Source organism: Vidua chalybeata, chromosome 3, assembly GCF_026979565.1.
Source record: "Vidua chalybeata isolate OUT-0048 chromosome 3, bVidCha1 merged haplotype, whole genome shotgun sequence".
NCBI lineage: Eukaryota > Metazoa > Chordata > Aves > Passeriformes > Viduidae > Vidua > Vidua chalybeata.
Genome location: NC_071532.1, coordinates 113,727,736 through 113,747,208, shown reverse-complemented (window position 1 = coordinate 113,747,208; position 19,473 = coordinate 113,727,736). Strand labels below are relative to the sequence as shown.

The window sequence follows — 19,473 nt, the reverse complement described above, 5'->3', positions numbered from 1 at the left end:
TATTTATACTTTTCATATTTACATTCACATTTACATTTACAATGTATATTGATGTATACTGTTACTTATATTCTTATATATATACTTATATTACATATCTTCCTATTACTTATATTTATTTTTATTTTATATTTAGATGTATATCTTTATATATTTATAATATATGTCTATATTTAGATTTATATTTCAATAATATTTATATTATTGTAATTTTAAAAACCGTGCCTCTAACCAAATAAAAACAAAAAAACCCCTTTATTTAAATTATGTTTAAATATTTTATATGTATATTTTTCATATTTATATTCATATTTACATTTATAGTTCATATTGATATATTTATAGATATATATAATAGATACCCTAATATAGTAATATATATACAGTATTACTTATATAACTATTTTTAATACTTTATTTGCTTATATTTTATATTTCTATATAAATGTATTAATGATATATTTCTATATTTAGATTTCTATTTATATATTTATTTTTAATAATAAAATCCCTGCCTATAACTAAATAAAAAAACCCACCTTTATTTTAAAGTATATTTAAATATTTTTATATTTATATTTTTCATATATTTTATCAAATCAATTTTTTGACACTTCAGATTCAGAAATGTAATTTAATTAGGGTCATTGAATTTTTCCTGCATCTTGGTAATTTCCCATTATCTGCAAAATAATCTGAATTTGCAGCATAATTAATTCTGATATATTTATAATGATCTTTACACCCATAATTCCAGTCCCATCCACAATAGCTATTTGCATCCAATCCTTTCCATTCTCAATCATTCTTCTTCAGGCTATTCGCCACAGTCAGAAATATTTTATTTTGTTGATATTTCGGAGCTGATTCTAAAAAGCAAACTCGGAGCAGCTCTCCAACTTCTTATGGGGAAAAGGACATGAAGGACAGAGGTGGCAACTTACAGTCACAGGGTCTGAAACCTTGGAAAGTACAGTTTAGGTTCTCGGCAGCTAAAACAGCTTAATGTTAGTTATGCTGTAATCCCTGTGCAGACTTTTAAATCTGTATGATTTACTGTTCAGTATCTTTCTAACTGAACTTGTTAGAAAGTTAAATTTAGGATTTGAATTTCGGCCCCTTCACTACAAAATCTTGCAAAGCCTGAAGGATTGGGGTGGTGACTGCTCTCAGCAAAGGTTATTTGTTAATATTATGTCAAATTTCCCTCAGCTGCAGGCAGGAAAGGCAAGGGTTTGGGTTAGGAATTCTGCAAGCAAGGCTGATGTTACTGTTGATTTATTGTGTGTGTGTCAGTGAACCAGGGCTGGGACAAGGACTTGTCCATTACAGAGCTGCCACTGGAGCTGTTGCCCTTTGGAGCCATTCTGAAGGTCTGATTCTAGAACATTTTGAGGCTATATCCAGAGTTCAGTTTGTAGCTGGGTCTTACTCAGGTGCAAGCAGCCAAGGGAGGGTTCTGACCTGTCCGGCCCAATGCCTCTGCTCAGCCACGTTGTGGCTGCTGCTGGCACAGACTGGGGCTGGGGCAGCTGTTCCAGGGGACTGGAGATCACTGAGGACTGGTGGTGGTGGTGGCACAAGGCATGTAGGAACCTGTGGACAAGTATCTGTGGTGTCCAAACAAGAAGTTTATACCACCACACTAAATCTGACCTTCTGTCATACAGGAATTTCTTGGGGTTTGCTGGGTTTTCTTATGTGGTCAGTAAGGTGAGCATAATGAAAGGTCAAGGCAGTGGTATTTAAATCCTGATGGTGCTGACTGACAGGTGGGAAGGAGCTGCCATCCCACCTGGAGCAGCATCCCACCTCTGCAGGCACTGCCACACTCCCATGGAGGCGTGAGCCAAGGCTGGGAACGGTGCCGACACCAGGCTGGCACTGCCCGCTGTGGCCAGTGACATGCCTAGCCCGGTACTGCACGGATTGCTTGGGAAGGGCAGAGCTCTGTGCCACACAGACATACCTGGAGCAGGACATCTCGCCCCCAGGAGAGCTCATCTGCTGCTTATTAACTGGTGAAATAACTCAAACAGGACAAGCTGTCTCATAGCAACTTGGTTTGGTGCCATGGGATCAACACTCCAGGCTGACAATGAACACCTTACTGTGGGAGTGAGACCTGGAAAGATAAGCTGGATTTCTCACTGACAGGCACCTCACTTTACATAAAAGCTACAAAAGTTACACCAAACTTTCCCAAAGGAGAAATCTTCTGCTCATTCCCTGTAAATATGTGGAGTTTCTCTCCAGAGCAGGGAGCCTTCTTTGTGGTTCCTCCTCTGGAGAGTGAGTGAAAGGACTCTGGGTACACCATTGTCATTTGGTGCTAAGTTCCATTTGGCTCCTAATCAATACCCTTTTCTTTTGCTAGCTTTAAAATAGGTAGCTTGATATAATGCACTTTATGTAATCTACTAGTAGCTCTTCCTTGTTTTTACTGTGCAGTAAAGACCTTTCATCTGTTATCTCCAGGAGATAACAGACAAACAATAAATAACTGATTTTATAAATTGACCTGATTTGCCATCCTTAGAACTTGCAGGCCAGAGTGCTTTCTTAAATTTAAGCTGTTGCCAAAAATCTGAGGTTAAGGCAGGGCTTGCCTGAAGCTTCCGCTTGTTTCATTTTTGGCATAGTTGAAGACAGGATGGCAAACAATTTAGAGAAACAGACAAAAGGCTCAGCAGATTACCTGCAAAGGCACAGTTTTCATATTGAAACTGACGATCCTTGGCCGGTAGATAACTGGTAGGAGTGGGAAAAAAATGTAGGAGAAAATAGATGAAAAATGGGAATTGCTGAAAGATAAAACAGGAGAAAGTATTATTTATAATGTGCTGGCACTATGTTTAAAATCTGCATGGCAATGGAGGGAACAGATGATAAAATGGTAATTTGAGAAATGAAATAAAGGAAAGGAATTGAATGGTATTGTAAAATTGTCTCTATGATACCAAAATGGCAAATTGAAACAACAGTTAAAAGAATCCAAGGGAAAGACAAAAACCTGGGAAGAAAACTTAAAATTGACATTACTAAAAAAAAACCAGAGATGATCATATCCCAGGAGCCAGATTTTGGAATGTTGTATGGAATTGTCTGAGTAGCTCTTACTTTCTATATTTACATAGCCTGTTCATGGCAGGTCCAGCCTGTGCTTCAACTTAGTGCCACTCTGTGCCCTCAGTCTACAGGGAAATGAATATTTTGGGAAGTTCTTACAGCTCTATTTAGTCCTGTAAGGGTTAGGATGATTTTCTGGGAGCAGGCTGTCCGTCCAGACCTGTTTCCTTCCCTCTCCCTGCCAGACTGTCCCTTGGCAAGGTCAAGGTGAGACCAAGATCTGTAAAATGTGACTGACTGTGTCCTCCCGAGGCTGGAGCTGTTTGCTATCAATTCTGAATAAGTGTGAGGTGCTAAAGACTGAAAACCCCTTCTTTTCCCCCGAATCCCAGGACACTGTGCCCATAAGAAGCTCCTCTCTTTGTGGCACCTTAGAGATACTCCCCAAGGCAGCAGGTAGAGGAACCAGTTATGGGTCAGCATGGGAACAGTCAGGACTCACTGAGCACAGCCAGACGTGTTGGGACAAGGTTGCCCCTTGGGCTACAGTCACAGCTTAGGTCAGCATGGTTCTTTGTGAACATTCCCACAGGACCATACACAGAACTCCACCACAGACATAGTGCTGTAAAATCTTGGTGGCCACAGTTTGGAACTTGGTGAAACTGAAGTACACTTGAAGGGTTTATCCACTAAGAGAAGTAGTGATTTATAAATTAAAGCAGAGTGGTATTCCACACTAGCGATTTGGGATTGGTGCTAGCTAACCTGTGCCAGACTTCCACTTGGAAACCTACCCAGTGAGGCCACCCCTTTCTGTGGAGGAGAAAACCCCAAAGATTCAGGGTCCAAACTGCTAAACTGCAAGTGAACATCTGTGTCTGTGGTGCCTACCACAAAAATAAGTATTAGCTAGTCTCTAAGTGCTTCTCTGTATTCCAGGTAAGCACTCATCTATGGAAATGCCTCTGCTTTAAGTAACCTAGGGATATATGCAGCCAGTATATACCATGTGCATTTCTGTTCTCAGCCAAATCAAGCTAGAGACTTTTTATTACTTTCCCTCCTGGGAACTTTCTTTGCTCAGGATTTTCCTGGGAGGCATCTGTACCATGTCTGTATAATGTAATTAAGATGCATTTGCTGCACATCCATACAGATGGGCTGCAAGCGCAGGGAAAAAAGTCTCACTTTAGAATAGTGCTTAAAATTAAATTTCCTTCTGTTATTATCACACATTTGTTAGTACATAAAATATATTTAATACAAACCAAACCATCAAACAGTAAGTAGATTGATAAAGTTCAGTACAGCATCACTTGTGCCCTGGCTGCAGCAGACACCTGGCTGCACACATGAATGAACACGTTTCTGGGGACCAGTCAGAGCTGCAGATACTAATGCTGCCAGAGCTCAAAATCTAAGCTCTCAACAGACAGATCTGAAGAATCTGGAGGAAAAGAAACTGCTATCTGATTCCCTCAGCTTCAGGAAGCTACGGTGGCAGATGGCAAACTGTGCAGTCAGTTGGCTCCAAGATCTTTAACTCACATGACCAACAGTTACTGCAGAAAGAGAAATAAAAATCTATCAGAGGAAGCAGTTCACAAATAAAAAGTCTTCATGCACGGTTTCATGCAAGTTTCTTTATGCTGTTCCTTCCAAATGTTCCATCTGTGAAGGTCTCATTCATTCAGGTTGCTTTTTCTCTGGCATTTCATCCGCACGTCTTGCATGAAGTTTCTGAAGGCTGGTTCTTCATGACTCTCCTCAGTCACTGGGGGAAGAAAGACAGTTCAGCACTATTCTACCTCTGTTACTGACAAAAGCTAGAGTCGGGATAGTCAGAACAACATAAATCATCCGTTGGATCTTCAACTACATTACAGGGCAAAGGAAAGAAGTGATCCGAAACACCAAAGGAACAGGAAAAGAATGAAGATTAAGTCTGTGAGCTACAGAAGAAAAAAAATCACCCTCCAGGAACTTAGAAGATTGCTCCAAGACCACAGTCACAGCAAAAGCCACAGCCAGGGGCAGAAACTGTAAGGAGATGATAAAACAGCTGGGCGTCAATCAGGTTCAGAGGTCACCGCGTGCCTCAAGCCTAACGAGTTCTCTGGTTTATGTGTCTTATACACCTATTAATTACTTACATAGAAAACTTACAATTGAACTCTCACAGAGGTTGGAGAGCGATAGCAGTGACCAAAGATTGCAGCTGGGCTTCTGCTATGGATTCTGACACATGTATTTAGGTGACTGAGTGTTTGCTTGTTTTCTAGGCTCTCTTTACAGTCCAGCCAGGTAATGAAATACAGAGGGGATTTTCTGACTAGATGGGCACTTTCAGGCCTCATTCCCTTACCTTCATGGTCAATGTCGTCAGTATCACTCTCTCTCTCTTCTTCCTCTTCATTGAGAGATCCTCGAGTAAGGATTAGCTCAGAGGGACCCATTGCAGAAGCATCATCAGGCCCTTGAAGGGAAAAGAAATAGTTGTACACAAACCAGCTTGCTAAAGGTAAGGTATTGTTAACACTGACAACTTTTATCTGCACATAAACACAACAATTAACACCTGCTCTGAAAGGACAGAAGTGGATCCCAAAGACACAAGACAGACTTTTATCAGCACATACCTCTAAGGAACAGTGCAGCCAACAGCACAGCTCTCCCATATTCTAATCTGTTTCACCTTTTCTAAAGTACCTCATTATTTTTACTATGTCTGCTGCTTTAGCCGCACAGCAGGGTTTCCTGAACGCCTGTGACTGACAGAGGAAGAGCTAAGTGTGGCCAATTCCACAGGAACTAAAGCCCCACTCCTCTAACATGGAGCTGCTTTCACACTTTTGCTGTGGGAACAGAGAAGCACTTCTCGACACAAACTCTTCAGAAAACTTCTGCAGTGAACTTGATCTTCCTGGAGAGGTACCTGCCAGTGTGCTGCCCTGCACACACACACTGCCCATGTCCTTCCACAAGTGTTCCAGCTGCTCTCTCTTCTGTTTCTCTTGAGCTTCCTCCTGTAGATAAAGAGTTACATGTGGATTCTGAGAACATTTAAAATATCAGTAGAAAAGTAACCTCACCCAAACCCAACAGTCTGTCCCCCAGCCAGAGTGCAAGTCACTCAGCAGATCTCACATTACAACTAAGGTTACACAGAACTTTTGACCAAAGACAGACAGCAACCTCCAGTATGGCAGACTTCTAGAACATTTTCAGAAGCATCAGGAAGCCAAACTCAGTGCAGCTGTGCCTGCAGAGAACTGTCTTTTGGACAGCCAGGACTCAAGGTGAGCAGAGCTACTGATTTTGGCACTGCAAATGAATCTCTGTTACTGTTCAAACCAGTACACTTCACTGATACAGGAAGTACAAGGATACCCTCGACAAATCACTCGAGAATTTATTTTCAAGAATTCTCCATCCTTCTGAATGGAAGATACAAAACTATTTCCCAACCAATTTCTCACAATTAGCTTAAATACTAGCACTAATGCAGCAAACAATATATGTTTTACAAAACATCTTTATTCTTGTAAAGATATGCTCCACTACATCTAGGAAAAGAAAAGCAGATAGCAGACTTCTTCAGGACAGGAGTTTTTCCATACTGAGTATGACTAGTAAATGAAATGTTAGACCCTCTCAACAGAAAGGCAATTGTGTGCATAAAAGCAACCTTAAGATACATTATCCAGGTGTACAACAGCCAAGAACACTTACTAGTGTTTTTCGCAGGCGTTCATATTCTGGACGATACTCTCTGAAAAGATAGAGTGCATTCAGTCTGAATCAACGCATGATTTATGTTAAGTAAGGATCATTTCAAGGCTTCCTTCTACCCCATAAAAAGTTTTCTCAAGGCTTTCATGTTTGAGAGACATTTCAGAAGGACTAACAGTACTTTTTACCCAGATTTGGATTCTGAAACCAATGGATGCAAAATAAGTGAACATACTTCACTGAAACAGCAAGCATTCAAACCTTGACTGCCGTACAGAATTAGAGAAAAAAATATTCCCTCACATATTTAATGGCACAGATAGCTATTGCTTTTTCACTGAACAGCGAACGCAAAAATTCACCTCTGAATAGTTCCTTTACACTGCCACTTTTTATGCTGATGCTTGAAGTTTATTAGAAACCCTAAACTACCTAGGCTAAGGAAGGTGTAGAGTCCTTCAAATCAAAGGAGTTACAAATCAGTACCTTCAGGAAGTGTTCACTGGGCTGACTATCACCTTACCTCTCGTATTCATCTACAGCTTTAGAAAGCTGGATAAAAAACTCATCCAGTCCTGTGCCGAGCACCGCAGAAACACCAACCACCTGCAAAAGAAACCACACACTACAACTGCAGAGTAACTGAACCAGTCTCTAACAAAATCTAAAAAAAGGAACAAATAATTACTAGTCTAAACCTAACGATAGCACAGTGGCACAAGAATGTGCAGTACCACTTCTGCTTGTATCCATCCTGCTTTCAAACTATTTGTCCACTTGCTGTTCATGTTTGTTACCTCTGTCTTTTGGGTGTTGCTGGTTTTCTGTTTGGTGAATTGTTGCAGTATTTTTGGGGGGTGTTTCTTTGGGGAAGGGGGTTTGGTTTTTTTAAAGAGTTGGGCATTTCAAGAGAAAGTCAGGTCTTTCCGTCACTTACTTGTTTACTGTTAGTAATCTAATCTGCACCTAGGGTTATAAGTAGTTAGTATGTATCAGTGTACTAGAATTAGCAAAATAGACAACAACTGACCTTCTGGCTCTGAAATTATATCTAATACTCTGTATTTAGCCACATCACACTTGGCCACGCAGTCCAACCCCAGAACAGCAAGTGGTGGACAATTCAATCAGTTACTGCAGCAATACATTCAACATGCACAGATCCTTCCTAACTTGGACTTGTCTACCATTACACCTCTGGCCATTTGTTCTGTCTGTGTTAAATCAATTACCTAAAAATACATGTTATTAGCACTATTGCTAGCCAGAGTCAATAATCTTCTAACAAAATTTCTTCCTCTTTTTCGAAAGCAAGACAGTCTCAGCTACTCATTAACAAATGGAAGACTTTTTGCAATACAGCCTTGCACTTGGTCATTAATACAGCAAACATGAGACAGCTTTCCAAAGGATTTTAAGTACTACTATATGCTGACATATATTAATATTTATACTTTCCCTGCATTGAAGTACAAGCTGCAGTCTATGTTACAATCATCACATGACCTGCTCTCCAGTCCAGCATTCTGACATGCACAGAAATATGACCTAATTCACAAATAAGGAACAGGAAGTACTTTAGTTATGTATATGGCACCACTACAATCCCTTCTGAAATTCTGTATATTGCTCCACATAGAACACCTACATTACATCTGGCTACATTATCATTATCTATCTGAATGGAATCACTTATTTTCATTGTCTTTCTTTTAATACCCATAAAGCCAAGAAAGCTTGCTTTTTCTTTAGTAAAAGCTAATGACAAACACAATTAGCTGAAACCTTTTGCACAGACTATGGGAACAGTAACAGCCTCTGATGCACAGGTTTCCTGAGGAACTGGATTACTTTGTCTTCTCAAAACCCAGTTAAGTGAGAAAAAAAACCCCCAACTTCTTCTTGCCCAAGCAAATATGGGGGGGGGGCAAGGGGGAGAGGGTGTTTGTTTGGGTTTGAGATTCTTTCCAGTCTTCCTGTGTGCTAAATTGCACAACTGTACTAGACACTTTCTGAACAAGGAAAATTACCTCAGACAGGAAATGCTGCAACAAAGAATGCTGCCTCTTACCAGCCTATCTTTGCTTTCTTCTCATGATTAATCACAACATTGAATTATTCAGGGTTGCCACTCAGCGTGACAAGTAACTGAAGTTACTGTGTTCAAATTAGCAAATCCTCAACATGGCTCATCAACAGACTACAGTTCAAAAGGGCAGTGCAAAGACCCTTTACAGAAGAACAGAATGGTTAGGATTGGGTGATACCTCTGGAGATCATCTAGTCCAACTTCTCTGCCCAAAAAGCAGAATTAACTAGAACAGGTTGCTCACAACTTGGTCTGTCTCCAAGGGTGGAGACTTCAGAATTTCTCTGGACCATCTGTTCCAGCGATCAATCAGTAAAAATGAAGTAATTTTTTTCCTCTTCTGCTTAAACATAGTTTCCTGTATTTCACTTTGTGTCTATTGCCTCTTTTCCTTTCCCCGAGCACCAGTGAACAGTCTGCCTTTTGCCTTCCTTACACTCTATTCCCACCCTAAATCAAAAACATTACTCTTGAGCTTTCTCTTCTCCAGGCTTTCATGAGAGGTAATAAACAAAAACAAGATTCCTACCTTCAGTGAACTGTAAAATTCATCCAACACTAAACTCATGGAACGAGTCAGGTTACTGACATAGGAGGTCTCTTGATTCAGAGCATCCTGAAAAGTCTCAAAGTCCTGCATCCATTCCACTGCGAAACTGTGGTCGATTATGTCAGTCTGGAAGGAGAATAGAAAATATTCAGCAGTAATAATCTTAGCCATAGGCTGTTAAGTAGAAAAAAAAAAAAAAATCCATGTTAAGCTTATTTTCAAAATGTTAATCTTTTAAAAATACTCAGCCCTGGTCTGAAGTTTTGCAAGTTCTGTTTTTATCTAAATCAACTACACGAAAACCTGGAAAGAAGACAAACAACTGCTCAGGTTTAAGAAGGCACTGACTGTTTAAGGGAACAATCTCAGGTCTAAAGCCTTCTACGACTTACTGAAAAGGAGCATTCAAACGCTGTGCACTGTACAGTAAAGTTTAGAGTGTAAATAGCAGATTGTATGATTGAGGCCAGGCAAGAGCAGTCCCCACTGAAATCCCAAGCTTTCCTGATCGCCTGGGAGCTGGGGGAGCAGGTGCCACTTCCACGCTGGGCAGCAGCCCAAGGATGGGGTCTCTGTAAGAGTCAGCTGTGCTCCAACCCAAGGAGGTTACAACCCAAACTCAGTGCACAACAATGGACACAAACAGGTGAGATGGTTCCACAATTTTACGTGGGTTCATATGCAAACAGTCTATTGAAAAGCTTCATCAACATCTTACCACAGGCATATCCACACCCTGCACAGTATGAGGTGCCTAAAACTGGTATGTTTCATTTCCGTGCACCAATGGGAAGGAGAAAGATGAAGTATTGCCTAGCACTACTCACAAGATTTGGGACAGAACTGAATACACCAAGGGCCAAAGCCTGAGTACTTCAAATTCTATAAATAAAATAAAATCACCTCTACAAATTGCTTTTTTTCCCCTCTGCAAATTTTAAAATTCTAAAAAAATCTGTTTGTCATTGCACATCTATAAGCTGCCCAGCATTCTTCCATTCTGATCAAGAATCAATTTTAAAAAAATTAAATTTAATTACATTTTGTTAACAATTCTTAAAATGCTGTTGCCTTTACTCTTCAGCAAAAGCAAACATTAAATGAAAATGAGGTTTGAAGTTATGAATCCTAAGCATCAGGCCTACCTTTCCTAACGATCAAGTCCCACTTTTAGCCTTTCAAAAGGTGTATTTTCTTAAGAGAGAATGATTTCCTTATCTCGTGCCTTCTTCTATTGCAAAAAATCCCAAAAACTTAGTAGCTTATTCTAAAATTACTGTCTAGAGTTAGAGAGAAAACAGCATACAAAACCCTGCTCAGTAAGCAAGCAGGTCTCAAAACAGGGTTTGGGTCACTGGGCAGACGGGTGGAGCTGGGGCACAGCAGACACTAACACTAAAATGGCACAGTAAAGGCATAGCCTGTGGGAAATGTGTATGTGTGTGTGTGTGTGTGTGTGTGCAGAGAGCCCGCTGTGCTGGGGATACAAATGATGTCTATGGGCAGCAGCATTCACACCAAAAATCTATCGGGATTCTTTCAATATCTGAAATGATTATGTTTGAAGAGACAGCCGTTAAACTGAAAAGCACTCCTTTAAGACTGCGAGTGCACTACATGGCAGTGGATGTGTATCTCTACACTAGCTTCTGCCTCCCAGCAAATACTGGATCAAACACCTTCTGCTGAGTTTTGCCTGGTACAGTATATGTTGGACTCCTTCCTCGAAACATGCAGGTGTTACCCCACTGCCACCGTGGGTCATGCCTGCTGCTAGGTAGAAACAGTAACAAAGACAAATGCCATGTGGAAACAGGGTGTGTAAGAGCAGACTCCCTAATGTCCTCCCTCTTACCTTACAGGGTTAAGTGTCCCTATAGCCCAGGTTTAAGGTCCCAAACCTGCTTCATAGTGCTGGTGTCCTCTTTTGGGTGCAACTGCCCATCCCTGGTTATGCTTGTGCCCTTTTTAGATTTGGTTGTCAGCCTACAGCCCCCTCCCAGTCTCTCTTTTCTAGCAAAACCCATTATTGTGATAAAACAAAGACACCACACCAAAGAAGCTGAGCAGAACAATGTCCCACTAGGAAATGGAAATCAGAGCTTTGACTTACTTTGTTCATAACTACGATGAAAGGTAGCTTTGTCTTGTACAGAATACTGGGCAGGGAGACACAAAATGAAAGTTTAACATTAATTTAAAACTCACTAGAATAGAAAGCATGTTAAGCATAAGACAGACAAGACTTATGCAAAACTGAATACATTTGACATCAAAAGAAAATTATTTTCCTCTGCAGCAATCAGAATGTAATTTTCACCCAGGTCCTGCTTACAATCGTTGAACAAAATATGCTTCCCCAAGATGTAAATACACATCTGTAATGCAGAAAATCTCTGACACACCAGCTGATTTTGATTACCTTTTTCTATGACTCTCAGATCCCAGTTTTTAATTACCTTTGCATTTTGCATTTGACTCAGACCTCAGGTTCTGAGAGATTATGAACTGAGCAATGAATTCAAATAACACAGAACATCCATAAAGAAAAACTACCTCAACACAAGAGCTCACACACTCATTTCACTGTATATGTGCTACCACCTTTTACGCAAACTAATGTCAGAAAATGCGGCATGCAGTAAGACATATTTTGCACACTATTACAGTGATACAGCTCCTGACCTTGATACAAGGATTGTAAACCTTTTACCAACATTTACCATGAATTATGACAGCTCTAGCTACGCTGATCGTTCTATAGGTATTTAGTCCCTAATTTAACATGAAAGAAAAAAGATAAATTCATGTATGAGAAAGAATACAATAAATCAAGAACTTCTTGCTATGCTGAACCCAAAACAAATCTTGAAAAATCTCTTGAAAGTATCAATAACATTAAAAAACAGAATAAGAAACTATGTCTTTACAAGACAGAAGTTAAACTAGACTATCTTGATACATCTTAGATAAATGTATTTATAAGCAACAGGCAATGTTAAATCTGTTGTAACCAGCATTTGCCACACCAAGGTCTATGGATTATTTAATGCTTTCAGTGGGAGTTTTGGACCAATTACCTCCATATGTCCATTGACACCTAATTTATTCTGCTTTTTCTATGAGAAAATCACTAAGAGAATAACCAAGCCAGTAGATGAAGTGGATATGAGACACCCTGGGCTGCACCAAGAGCAGCATGGGCAGCAGGGTGAGGAAGGTGAGTCTCCCATCCCACCTGGAGCACGGCATCCAGCTCTGGAAACCAGGGTACAAGAAAGACGTGGAGCAGGGCCCACAGGAGGCCATGTAAACCATTAGAGGACTCTCCTATGGAGACAGGCCAGAGAGTTGGGAATGTTCAGCCTGGAAATGGCTTCAGGGAAGCTTTATTGCAGCTTTTCAGTATACAAAGAGGTTTATAAGAAAAATGGAGAGTGACTTTTTACCAAGGCTTCTAGTGACAGGACAAGGGATAATGGTTTTAAGCTGAAAGGGACATGCTGACAAAATTTTTCATGATGACAGTAGAGAGATATTGGAGCACACTGCACAGGGAAGCTGTGGTTCCCCATCCCTGGAAATGTCCAAGGCCAGGCTGGATGGACCAGCGTGGTCTAGTGGAAGGTGTCCCAGCCCACGGAGAGAGCATGGACTAGATGGCCTTTAAAGGTCCCTTTAAACCCAAACTATTCCACCTTCAAAAGTAAGTATCAAAAAGGCACAGCAATTGAAGCAGATGGGCTGCATTTACAGCCTTTCTTACCTGCAGGCATAGAGCATATTGGACATAAAAGTGATAGGGTTAGTACTCCGAGAGGTGTCCATCACATAGACAACAACCGAAGGGAAAGAGGAGGCCTGGGAACACCAAGTCAGAGACAGCTCGATGAGAAACTCACTGCTCAACAGCCAGGTCATTCACACAGCTTCACTGTCCAGTCATGCCAAAAGCACTTACCAAGGCCTCAGTTATGATGGTTCCTGATGCTGACCAAGTAAATACCTCAATTTGCCCTGGTGTGTCAATAATAACATACCTGGTAAGAAGTTACCCCAAAACAACAACAAGGGAAAATTAGTTAAGCACAATGTCCTGTTCTGACTAGATTATTACCAGCATAAAATGGCAAATGACATGATTATTCTGTAACAGATGAGAAAAGCTTCTCCCAAACACTAATAAGATTTATTGGCATGCCTGAAAATCTCCTTTGTGAATTTTGTAGCTAAGAAGCATGTACTCTCATGAGTTGAAGACATAAATTTGACAGATAGTTAGTAGTGCAAAATCCTCAGAAAAAGAGTTAATTGCTGCCTATTTGAACAGTGTGTGAGAGAAAATGATAGTCTAATGGAAGACAGGAAAAGCAGGACTGTAATAAGCAGGCTTTATTTTTATGTATGTAAAGAAAATTTAGTTTATCCATTCTATGCCCTATTCCACATAAAATTTATACCAAGGTTGAAAAAAACAACTAGAAAGCATTCAGAGAAGCTTTTTAGAATTTTGCAATTTTCCCACAATGATCCCAGAAAAGCACAACTCAGTAAAATGTACTCACTTGGATGCATTTTGTCTTTTTTCAATAAACTTCATCACCTGTTTGAAAAAGCAGAAGTATATTTTGTATTTAGGCTCACAACAGGAAACTTTCATCTTCATTTCATAGCAGAAACTACATTAACCTGCACAGCTGCAGGTGATCAAAAGGTTAAAGTCTTTATGCTTTTCAGAGTCTGAAAATGTCCTCCTAAGGAGGGGTGAAAAATATTCAGACCTGGCACAGGCCAAAGACAATCTTGATTTTGTGTGTGTTCTAGTACCTGGCTAAAGAAATTAGTACCTGACTAAAGCCAGATCATCTCAATATCTGACATCAGTCCCCACCCCAGAGCTGATTTAGTGCTACGATCTAGGAGGGCTGTAAATTATCAAAAAGCCACAGGAAAATTTAATGGGTTTCCAGAAGTGAGCTTCCCTACTCCTAAACCAGAGCATCCACATGAAAGATTTTATAGGAAACGCTGCAACAACAGTCCTATACAAAGACTGAAGGATATTCCGGACCTGTGGCTTTTTCATTTTACTTTAAAACAAGCCGAAAGCCTGAAATCTCTCATATGAAATCTAATGTGCTCTGACAGCACTGTAGAATATGTGGTTCTGTATGGAGAATAACTCCCCAGAAATATGAGACGGCTAACCAAACACAGTGCCCCCCAAGACTGGACACACACCAACCCCCTGTCGCCAGCACACATCCTGGAACAGCACACAGAAACCACCTGGTACCTGGTCAAATCTTGTAGCAAAGAGATTGAGAGAGGTCACTATTCCACCGTTTGGGCCCAGCCCGTATCTGATGCTTCATTTAGGAAAGCAGATGGTTATGCAGACCCCAGAGGTCATCTTTGTCAACTCTGACAACAGAGTTGCAGATGCACTCTGGATCCCTTGAGATCAAGGGACACAGCCCCGATACACGATTAACACACGTCCATAAGTCATTCAGCAGGGTAACAAATACTCTCTTACCCAAACACGTGCAATTGGCAAAAGGAAGAGGGGCTACGTGGCTTCTCCTTGCCATTTGTGCTTTAACTACACAAGAACAATTACATATTAATTTGAAACTTATGATTAGGATGTTTTGCTGGTAACCTCAAATCAAACAGCAGCCAAAATCAAGACTCCTATCCCCCATCACCTTTATTCTTGTCTAAAATATTAAATTTAAGAGTCATACTTGCAAGGCAAAGCCAAAGACTGTGTATTGCCTCCATCTGCACAACCTATTGCACAAGAGACCAAGGACCTCCACAGCCCTCTGGAAGTGCAGCCACTTTAGCATAATGTTGCTGCACTACAGTCAGCAACACTGTGAGCAAGAGCAAACATTCCCATGTCTCTGAGATTCAGAGAGACAACAGTGCTTTGATTATGGCCAAATGGAGAAATAGTTTTCTCCATCTACTACAGGAAAGTAGGAATTTTCATTCCTTGCCTACAGGCAAGTAGGAATTTTCATTGTCATGATTATGACAAATAAAATTAGACTACTTAAAACATGGGGAAAAGGCTGCTGGCTTCCAAAAAACCAAAATAAAACCAACCAACCAAAACAAAAACCAAACCAACCAACCAACCAACCAAACAAAAAAACCAAAACGAAACAAAAAAAAAAAAAACAGAAAAAAAAAAAAAAACACCACCACAAAAAACAGAAGATACAAGTTCTCTCAAACAACAACTGAAAAAAAAAGAAAAAAACCTATGTGGGCAGAGTCCCTATTGCCTGTAAAAATTTACTGTTAGGCAAAATAATTTTTAGCACAGGAGCAAATCACCTAAGTGCCAAATCTTGTAGAACACACATTCCTAATATCACATGCAAGAAATACACAATCAAAACCTCTTGATCTTCATGCAACACTCTGCATTACTACGATCCCCCCCACTTCCTGCCCCTTCGCCACAGTGTTCATGCAACAAATTATTTTCAAAAATTTGAAATTGCAAATATCATTAGATATTAATGATATTTATAGACAAAAAAAAGGATACTGTTTCATGACTTCTTTGTACTTCACGGTGTCCCTGATATCTACGGGAGAAAGACATACAAGCAGTTTTCCAAGCCTCAGCTAGTCACCATCAGCTAACAAAGCACATCTCCCAATCTGTCTGTGTTACTAGAGATCCAGCACTGGAACAGACACTCCAGTCATTCCTCTGACAGCAATGAAACAACTTGTGCACCCACACTGTCATTCTTTGGAAAGGCTGGCTGGCATCCTTCACAGAGGGTAAGAGACAAGATTGTCACAAAACTAGGGACTGGAACAGTCTTTGGAACAGCTAAACCTACGATCTGTTCTACTGCTAAAACGTTTTCTCTAAAATTTGTGTCTTTTAACATGCTTTAAAGCTCTCTGTTGATAGCATATTTGTATGTAGGGAACCAAATCAAAACTGCTAATTCTTTCATTTCTGAACAAAAAAAAAAAAGCCTCCAGAACCCAAATACCTCCAATTACACCAGAAGACATTAAAAAAATGTATAAATGCATTGGAAGAATGGCTTTGGTTCTAAAAATAGCCATACTAACCACTGTTTGGACAAAAGACCTATAATTTTAAAAAGTAGTCTCCAAGTCCTTCTTTTATTAGAACTTGGGCTGTTTTAAGGGAATACTAGCAGCCCAGCTTGTATTCTCTCACGTACTCGCTCCCGTGGAACACATGAAAAGCACTCTCCGCGAACCGGCTCTATCTCTGTTGAAGGCCCTGCTCCCTCCTGGCGGACCCCAGGCGGCTCCTCCGGCCCGGGCCCCCCGTCCCGCCAGGCGCAGCACTCACCGATGTTGGCGGGGAAGGGCAGGCTGTGCACGGCAGGGTCCAGGTTGATCACGTACGGAGGGCAGCGCTGCCCGTGCAGGTGGGCGGCCAGGCGCTGCGGAGACACGGGAAGGCGTCAGCCCCGCTGGGCACGGGCAGCCCCGGGGGCAGCCGGCGACTCCCCGCGGCCCCTCGCGACTCCCGCAGCCTCTCACCTGCACGAAGGTGGTTTTTCCGGAGCCGGCCATACCCAGCACTAGCACGCACACCGGGGCGGCCGCCGCGGCGGCTCCCGCCGCCGCTGCCATATTCCCAGAGCCCACTTGTCCTTCCGGGGCGGGGGGCGACCGCGGCCCCGACGTGACGCACCCGGCCCCGGTTGTGGCCCCACTGCCGCCCGGGACGCTCCGCGGGCCCTTGCGGCCTCCCGGCGCTGCACGGCCCCGGGCGCGCCACAACAACAACAGCGCGGCGGGGCTGGAGGCGCCGGACGGGCCGGCCGCGAGCGGCGGCCGGGAGCGCGCGGGCGGGCGCGGCGCTGACGTGGCGGCGGCACCGGCACCATGCGGGGCGATAGTGGTGGCGGCGGCGGCTCGGTGAGTGCTCGCAGTCTTTTCACCGATGCCACCGGCGGCTGTCCTGGAGAGCCTAGCTGGTCCGCGGGTCCCTGCGAGATGGGCTCCGACGTCGGGATCGCGGGAGCGAGCCGGCTTCCCCGGACCGCCGGCGGGGCTGTGCGGCCTGGCCCGGCGCGGTGAGCGGCCCTGAGCGGGCAGCGAGCAGAATCGCTCCGGGCTCCCGGGGAGCAGCGGCGGGAGCCGTCTCTCTCCGCCCGAAGGCCAGGCCGTTCCCTGACATCTCGGGCCGGGCCCAGTTCGGTTCGGCCCGGAGCCGGGCAGGAATCCTGAGCGGGGCGCTGCTGCCGCCGGGGGTGCGCTTTGTCCGAAATGCCTTCGTTTCAGGAGGATCTAGCTGATGGAGTGTGCGAGTAGGAACGGGAACACGGGGCTAGAACAGGGAGTTCCCCAAAGGATCCCGAGCCCTCCCGCTCCTCGCGGGGACAGCCGGGGCCCGCAGGATGCCCGGTGTCCCTGCTGGCACCTTTATCACCTCCAAATTCCGTACCAGCTCCTCACCTCGGGGGGTTTCGGTGCTGTGCTTCTGCACCGTCTTACCAGGCTGGCTGCTGTCTCCAGCCGGTGTTCCAGCTCCAGCAGCAGCGGTGTTCCAGCTCACCGGAAAGGCCCACAGTCCACCGGCAGACAGAATTCACCACTCCCCATCTTTTCAGGTTCTGGGCTGCTGTTTCACTTTTTCTCACCTGTGCAAGGAAGGTGACTTTTCTGTTTTCCTTCTGTCCAGCCGTTGGGCATTCCTGCATACATTAAGTCTCTGTTTTTTAAGTAGGATGTAAAGTGCATAAATGGAAAAACACGCAGAACTTAAAGACCAGTTTCTATAGATGTTTCCTTCATAATTGCTGTTATTAACTTCTCAGAAAGTAAAGCCTGACAGATCATTTCCACTCTCCTTTTTTATTGCAGATCCTTAACTGCCACCAAAGTTCTTCCTAGTAATCTTCACTCTTATGCAAAATTTTTTAGTTATAAAAACCTCATGAATCTTGATACACATGCCATGTTTGTCATTTTGGTTCTTCTAATCGTAGATGAAGCCAGTGAATTGCAGCAGACTCCGCCTGCCTGTTTATTTGTTTTTATCATTGTAACCTCATAGCCCTGATTTTTTCTGGCTGCTTCTCAGTGAGGGTTCTACACATTTCTCATGTGGAGATTTCCCAGACAATGCTGCTGATGCTACTGTTTGGGTGTAAATAATGCAAACACAAACATCCAATTTATTTCCTTCTTCCAAGGAGGCAAAATTTGACATCATTGATCAAGCAGTTGTGAATTTTCTCCTGCTGCTTCCCTAACATTTCCATGAGGAGACTCTAGGGCCGGAGAGCATAGGCACAGTTTAATCATTCATGTATTGGTATTAGTGCCTGCTACTGAACTTCTTAACTAGTGCTTGGGGTGTCTCTCACTGTTGATAGTGTGCATCACATTTTTCTATGAAGAAGATAGGTAATTTAGCCATCATTTATTTTTTCTTCTTTTTTTTTTTTTTTTTTTTTTTTCTTTTCAGGGTGTTTTGTTTTGTTTTGGTTGTTGTTGGGTTTTTTGTGGGTTTTTTTTGCTTCTTCCAGTTTCTTAGCCAGTTCCTGTTTATGGCAAAATACTACCTTTGTTCCCTAGGTTACAGTTTTGGTATTCTTTATACTTCTGCTGGGCAGTGATTTTTATTTTCTAGTCTGTATAACTACTGCTTTTATCCTGAGTTTTCTAATCAAGAATGGCATTCAGTCATGATTAGTATTTGGAAGAAGGTGGTGGTATATGATTGTCCACGCACTAGGAGCAACCTACAGCAAATGAGTTGTTCAACTGACTTGTGCACATACTTCTACAAAGAAGTGTTAAATTAGATGTCTCAATAGGAGCACAGCAAGTGATAAGTGACAAAAAAAATCTTTGTTAAATAAGAAAAAGGATTCTGTGATATGTATAAAGTCAACATCTGGGTAGCTGATGGGGTATGATAAAGGGAGATAAAAATGAGGGCATGAAGGAAACTAGAGACAAGGTTCTTGGCACGGTAAATGGAAGAAATACTTCATTAAGG

At 42.3% G+C, this 19,473-nt stretch overlaps 2 protein-coding genes across 3 annotated transcripts in view; one reads left to right on the top strand and one right to left on the bottom strand.

Annotated features, from left to right (window-relative positions):
* Positions 1 to 805: 805 nt before the first annotated feature.
* On the bottom strand, positions 806 to 17,272 carry GPN1 (GPN-loop GTPase 1). Its single transcript, XM_053936906.1, has 14 exons — positions 17,001 to 17,272; positions 16,807 to 16,900; positions 16,012 to 16,051; positions 14,740 to 14,806; positions 14,009 to 14,046; positions 13,405 to 13,483; positions 13,210 to 13,304; positions 11,557 to 11,602; positions 9,423 to 9,569; positions 7,328 to 7,410; positions 6,805 to 6,844; positions 6,008 to 6,098; positions 5,438 to 5,548; positions 806 to 4,846 (listed from the first exon to the last, which is right to left on the bottom strand). Exons 1-14 carry the CDS (start codon positions 17,091 to 17,093, stop codon positions 4,755 to 4,757), a joined length of 1,116 nt encoding a protein of 371 aa, XP_053792881.1. The 5' UTR covers positions 17,094 to 17,272; the 3' UTR covers positions 806 to 4,754.
* The window catches only part of ZNF512 (zinc finger protein 512), a 20,726-nt gene continuing 18,521 nt past the window's right edge, over positions 17,269 to 19,473 (top strand). For both annotated transcript variants that reach the window (XM_053936905.1, XM_053936903.1), the window contains exon 1: positions 17,269 to 17,381. In XM_053936905.1, coding sequence (XP_053792880.1) covers positions 17,349 to 17,381 — 33 coding nt within the window. In that variant the 5' untranslated portion in view covers positions 17,269 to 17,348. The remainder of the gene's footprint in view (positions 17,382 to 19,473) is intronic.